This window comes from Electrona antarctica, assembly GCF_951216825.1.
Source record: "Electrona antarctica genome assembly, chromosome: 20".
Taxonomy (NCBI): Eukaryota; Metazoa; Chordata; class Actinopteri; order Myctophiformes; family Myctophidae; genus Electrona; species Electrona antarctica.
In genome coordinates, this window is record NC_136801.1 from 28,520,143 (window position 1) to 28,526,920 (window position 6,778).

Consider the following 6,778-nt stretch of genomic DNA (forward strand, 5'->3'; position numbering starts at 1 on the left):
GGGGAGGGGGAGGTCTGTCTATTTATTTTTCTTTAGATCAGTGGTTCAAACATTTTCATGTCAAGAACTCCCAGTTAATGTGTTTAGCCATGGACCCCCGCCTTAAAATATGTTGCGCCAGGGACCTCCATACAAGATTTGTGCTAAAATGTTTCAAAAGTATTCCACATCAAAATAAAAATAAAATCACACTCGTGTGAAGTGAGGGGTGCTCTTATCATCATACATCACATTCCACGCTCAGCCAATCAGATCATCACAAAAGTCATTCCGGCTAATCACTTTTCTGCCCTCACTTTTTTATCTTCAATATGTGCCTTGCTCAGCCAATCAAATCATCGCTATGGGGTGATCAGCCAATCACAAGCCAATGTTTGTGTTCACACAAACCCGGAAAGCTGAGCATAGGAAACAAAAAAGTGATCTTGTGAGCTTGGCTTCATATTTATATGGATTTGAAGATAGCTGATGTACACATAGGGTTAAAGTTGGAACTTTAACTGGAACCTCCTCAAGGACCTGTGGCGGTACCTAGACACCACTTTGAGAACCACTGTTTTAATTCATCCCTTCACCTCCCCGTCTCACCCAGCTCTCTCTTCATGACTATGCCCCCACTGTCCCGCTTTGCTCCCCTTCTTGCTTTGTTTCTCCTTTCTCATCCCTCTCTCACAGAGAGACTCATAAAGGGGCTCTGAGACACCTCTCTCTTGGTGTCTCAGAGCCCCTTTATGAGTCTCAGTCTGATCTCGCTCTCTCCTCTCTGACTTCAACACACTGAAACCTGAGGAACCTGTTATCTTTTACTTTCATTTGCTTTCCGTTTCTTTGTCTCGCTTCGATCTCTCTCACACACATGCGCCCGCCCGCCCGCCCGCCCGCGTGCGCACGGCCGCACGCACGCACGCACGCACGCACGCACGCACGCACGCACGCACACACACACACACACACACACACACACACACACACACACACACGCACGCACACACACACACACACACACACACACACACACACACACACACACACACACAAAGGCTGGCAAGGCTATAAAAATGCAATCCATTATTATTATTATTATTACAACTATACTAGTGAGGGGCCGGGCATCAGCATTTTAAGACGATTTCATGAATGCCATTTCTTTCCCTTTTTTGGACATATTTATCCCTAATACTAAAGCCTAAAATATCAGATCTACAAGCTCACAAAGCTGCCAACTAGTTGTGAGCTTGTAGATCTGCTATTTGCCATGTGCAATGCCTAAACATAAAGCAGGCCTAACAATCCGATCCCATAAACCTAACCTCCACATGTCTAATCCTAACCCCAATCTGAACTGTTTCCTGATTTGTAATCCTAACTCCCCAAACTGGTTTAAACCACAAAACAACAATTTTTCTTATGAGGACCAGGGAAATTGTCATCACAATGCCAATTTCTCAAATTCTACTGTATGCTACTTGTGGGGACATGAGGCCCTCACAAGTATAGTAAAACGAGTACACGTGTTTGAGTAGCTGTTCTGGTCATGGGCTTGATGGACAGAAAGTGCAGATAGACAAACGGGTGGATGGACAGCACACACATTCCCCCTTTTACCCTCATACATAATGTCTTTCTCTTCCCTCCCTGACTCACACATTTTCTGTCTTTCTAATTCTATATGTCTGTGTGTCTCTCTCTCTCCTTCAAGTCAAAGCGTGCAGAGAGAAACAAACTTCAAGGTCATCAGGTGATCATGTGACACACGTCACATACCTGTTAGGTCATGTGATCTGAGACCAGAAGGAGAAGATGAGCAGGAACATGCTTCTCCAAATACAGACATGAGATATCTATCTGTGTGTGTGTGTGTGTGTGTGTACTGTATGTGTGTATGTGTGTGTGTGTGTGTGTGTGTGTGTGTGTGTGTGTGTGTGTGTGTGTGTGTGTGTGTGTGTGTGTGTGTGCGTGCGTGCGTGTGTGAGTGCAGTATCATTTTCCTTCTCAGAAGTAACCTCACTGCCTCAAATAACAAATCAATTCTTAGCTGTAAAACAACATTTCTCAGCCTCAAACTTCCCACGAATAGATTATCAGAGAAAGAATGTTTGTGGAAGTTAAATATTTCCTCGATGAGAGAATGTAGAATTGCTACTAATTGTTTTTTAGAAGAAGGCAGTGTACAGCGTGACCCTGATCTGAAAGTTGGTGAAGCTTAAATCAGTGATTCTCAAACCTTTTCATTTAAAGGACCCTCAGTTTACTATGCATGATTAGGCCATGGACCCTCGTAACTCTGAGAGTTAGCCCGGGACCTTCTGCAACCCCTCCCCCCCAAGGACTCCTGGGTGTCACCAGACCCCACTTTGAGAGCCACGGCTTAAATACTTACAGATTTCTACAAGGATGCAAATTGACTGACATTTTCTCTACTTTACCCATGATGATTCATTGTCAGCTGTGAATTCAAAACCCAGTCTCAGGATGCTGACACTTTTATGATACAAGATGCATCATATCCCCTGCTGATGTCCTGAACTCTCAACAATACAACTCCCAAGGAGTTACAACGGACCCTGGCTAAGCAGTTCACTCATTCCTACATAATATTATTCAGGTGTCCTCTTATGAATATTGTTTACTTGCTCTAGAGGAGACAGAGGTTCACATTGGGCTAGGACACTATTGAATAGTATTAATACACAAATTATAACAATTTTGTACAGAACTCAGACATAAAATAGAGCTAAAATATGGTGAACACTAAAGGAATAATCAAATAGGAATATAAATTGTATTTTCGTTACACAGAGAGAGGCTGTACGTCTTCAGACCATGCAAATGTGTGAATCCGATATGGACACATGCATATGTGTGTGTGCATGCACTCTCCTGTGTGCACAAGCAACGTGCATCTGGAGAGCTGAAAGGCACAAGCACCATTATTAGTCTGCCCTAATCTAGCACAGTTGATTACGGTGCAATTGCCCATCAAGACTTAATAAGGTGATAAACTATGTATGCAAGCATGCACGTGTGTGTGTGTGTGTGTGTGTGTGTGTGTGTGTGTGTGTGTGTGTGTGTGTGTGTGTGTGTGTGTGTGTGTGTGTGTGTGTGTGTGTGTGTGTGTGTGTGTGTGTGTGTGTGTGTGTGTGTGTGTGTGTGTGTGTGTGTGTGTGTGTGTGTGTGTGAGTGTGTGTGTGTGTGTGTGTGTGTGTGTGTGTGTGTGTGTGTGTGTGTGTGTGCGCGCACACTGAAACTGCCTACACTTCATCCTTTTGCAATTTTGCAAACTTGGCTGCTCTTATCAATGTAATTACCCATGTAACAAGGTTACAAATTGTTTTATGTGTAATTATTAGTATGTAGTATGTAGAAATAAACTGAGTTCTATTAAGACTCTCTCTATTTACCATTATGTATTATATTCTAACTGTACTAATAGCTATATATTATGTATAGTATAGCATTTATTCACCATTTTTGGGGTAATATATTAACATTATGGAATGGATTCCCTTACAGTGAGGGGAGAGAGTTGGCTCGCAACATGGAAGCTCACGCTTGTAGGTATATTCAGGCTATTCAGTGAACTGTCAAAAGTTGCTGTTTTCCACACTGTGTTTCGGTTCCTTCGCACCTGGATAAACACCACGTGTCTCCTCAACCATGGATGAGTAAATCTACAATGCCACGCAACAATGTAATAGCCTTGAATAGAATACATTGTCAGGCTTTATCTGCGCTGATTAGTCAGCCGTCATCTTTCCAAATATATGGCAGCCAACCAACCTGACCAAATCAGTCACAAGCTCATCACTCTCTGTCTTTCTATCAATCTTCTTGCCCAGGGCAACAAAAACAAAAGGCTGGGTAGGTTATACTGTATAGAATATATGTTCTGAAATGTAAATTTCAAGGACCTCCATATCTCTGAGTCTAAATGGTTCCATTTGTACACTCTTAACACGTTGGATCCGTGTGACGAGTATACCTGTCCTATAAATGAATGACGCTGGCTACAGATGGCGAGCAGGCTCGTCTTAAGGCGTTTGATACCGCTATAACATTGCCTCGCTGTGTTTCATTTTTGGAACCGCTCCGGTTGCTATGCACGGTTGCCAGGGCCCCGCCCGCACTGCTTTAGCCGTTAGCTTCTGTTTTAGGCCGCGCCTTTGCACGCTTTTTTTCTCAGAAACGAATGTGCTGTCCATGGTGTTGACCAGATCGGCGATGTTCGGAGGTCTTCCGGTGAGCGTGATGGCAACATTGGCATTTTCTAGAACAAGGATTGGCCTTATTTTTGCTCGGTAGCATTAACGCTAATACTTTAGCATCTAAGATGGAAGCCAAAACCGGACACGAGTCATAGTGGATTAGCCTAAAACACCCAGCACCCAAGCACCACCACTTTTGTCTACCAGATGGCACTCAATGTGTTAAATAATATCCTGGAATATGTTTGTGCACGCAAATTGTATGTAAACATATCAGTGCATGTGTAAGTTCTGCGCACATATCGCAGTGCATGCATGCGAGCACAGGTTCCGTTTGAACCCACTCTCTCTAGAGAGCATACGTGTGACCTCGCGAAGCCGAGAGACGACTCCCTCAGCGCTCTCCGGTGCTACTCGTTAATCAGCCGGGGGGGCCTCACGCTTATTTCAAAAGAAAACAGTGCCCACCAGGATGGAAAACAACGCAGGGGCCCTGGCCTGGCGGCTAGGTGAAAAAAAGAAAACCCACAGTGGCTCTCTGGACACCGGCACTCTGAGCCAACTGGGGAATGGGAGTAGGAGAATGTTATCACTGCAGTAACTTAGAGGAAAGGTCACATTGTTCACTGTTCCTGACAAGGCTGAGAGAGAGAGAGAGAGAGAGAGAGAGAGAGAGAGAGAGAGAATGAGATAATGTGTGTGTGTGTGTGTGTGTGTGTGTGTGTGTGTGTGTGTGTGTGTGTGTGTGTGTGTGTGTGTGCGTGCGTGCGTGCGTGCGTGCGTGCGTGCGTGCGTGCGTGCGTGCGTGCGTGCGTGCGTGCGTGCGTGCGTGCGTGCGTGCGTGCGTGCGTGTGCGCGCGCGCAGGGGGGATAACTAAGTAGATTTACTCAAGAAACTTTACTTTAACCACTTGAGTTTCCATTTCTACATTATTATTCTACATCTCAGAGGCAAATATTGTACGTTTTACTCAATTACAATCACTTGGAAACTTTAGTTACCAATACTTATTATTAATACAAAGCCCTTATTCTATACTCCCACTATTCGAAAATAATCTCTCTACAAGCTCAGCTGATCTGTAATTTATAAAATAAAATAAAATCACAAATGTTTTCTACTTTTGGTACTTTAAGTATATTTTGCTGCCAATACTTTAGTACTTGCTGCCAATACTTTTGTACTTTTACTCAAGTTACATTTTGAATACAGGACTTTTAATTGTAACAGAGTCTTTTGAGATACATTGTGGTATCGCAACTTACACTTTAAAAATGAATTACTTCTTCCACGACTGTTGGGGGGAGGGAGGTCAGGGGGGTTGGAATCAAGAAAGAGGGGGAGAGGAAGGGTAGAGAGACGGAAATGAAGAGAGACGGAGAGAAATGGAGGTTGTGAGAGAAGATGAAGGGAGGACAGAGAGCGATGTGATGGAGAGAGGAAGAGAGAGACAAGCGGAGAGAGAGGGAGGACAGAGAGCGATGAGTAGGCGGACATTTTGGGCCTCAAGCGGGAGTTAAGACACATTATGTGTCGCTAGATAGTGATTCACTGTCTGGACCGACACATACAGGCAGGCATGTGCGCGCGTGCACACACACACACACACACACACACACACACACACACACACACACACACACACACACACACACACACACACACACACACACACACACACACACACACACACACACACACACACACACACACACACACACACACACACACACACACCTCTGTCTCTCTCTCTCTGAGTCATAGTCACAAGCAATATTCCCCCACATTAGTAATTATCTCGGGGGGGTTCTCTGTCTCACTCCCCATCTCCCGGGAGTGTCTCTGTCTCACCCTCTGGACTCCTGATTCCTGCAGTGAAATGAAGCATTGAGCACTCCCAGTCCCAGCCTCCATGATCTGTGCACACATGCATGCGCGATTGCACATACACACACACACACACACACAGGCCCGTTATATACACACACACTTACATACTGTACGTACACATTAAAGATTGTCTCCCTCACTCTTAAGCTGTCTCTCTCTCAATCACCCTCATAAGGGTTCTCTTCTCTCTAGCAGGCACGCACGCACGTATGCAGTCCACACACGCACAGTACCAGCAGTAAACCAGAGAGGGTAAATCGTGGGTCTCAGTATAGGAACTTTCCCTGTGGTCAAACAAGAAAAAAAGTAAAACCCCAACGACCCAAAACACAACTGTGGAAAATCCCCCAAAGTTTCCTGTTTGGCTATTGGTTGGCTCTCAGGTTTCCGGCGTGCCCATTGGTCCCCTCTATTGTCCCGCCCCTCCCTTCCCGAGGTGTATGAGTGCCAGATATGGCTTGTATTGTTCAACTCAGTGACTTTGGCCTTGATATAAAGCAATGCTGTGTGTGTGTGTGTGCGTGCGCGTGTGTGTGTGCTCGCGCGCATACATGCATGTGTGAGATAGAGAATGTTCGAATGGACCAATGTGTTCATTTAATAGGTGTATAGGTGTGTGCGTGTACTTTAGTGCATATGAGAGAGTGAGTGCATGTGCACATGCATGGGCATGTCCGTGTGT

General features: G+C 44.9%; 1 protein-coding gene across 1 annotated transcript in view; it reads left to right on the forward strand.

The window, feature by feature from the left end:
* Nucleotides 1-4,221: 4,221 nt before the first annotated feature.
* Nucleotides 4,222-6,778, forward strand: part of tnfsf10 (TNF superfamily member 10) — a gene marked incomplete at its 5' end in the record, with an annotated part of 15,861 nt that continues 13,304 nt past the window's right edge. Inside the window, one exon of the mRNA XM_079489824.1 lies at nt 4,222-4,239. Within this exon, the coding sequence (XP_079345950.1) occupies nt 4,222-4,239 (18 nt within the window). The remainder of the gene's footprint in view (nt 4,240-6,778) is intronic.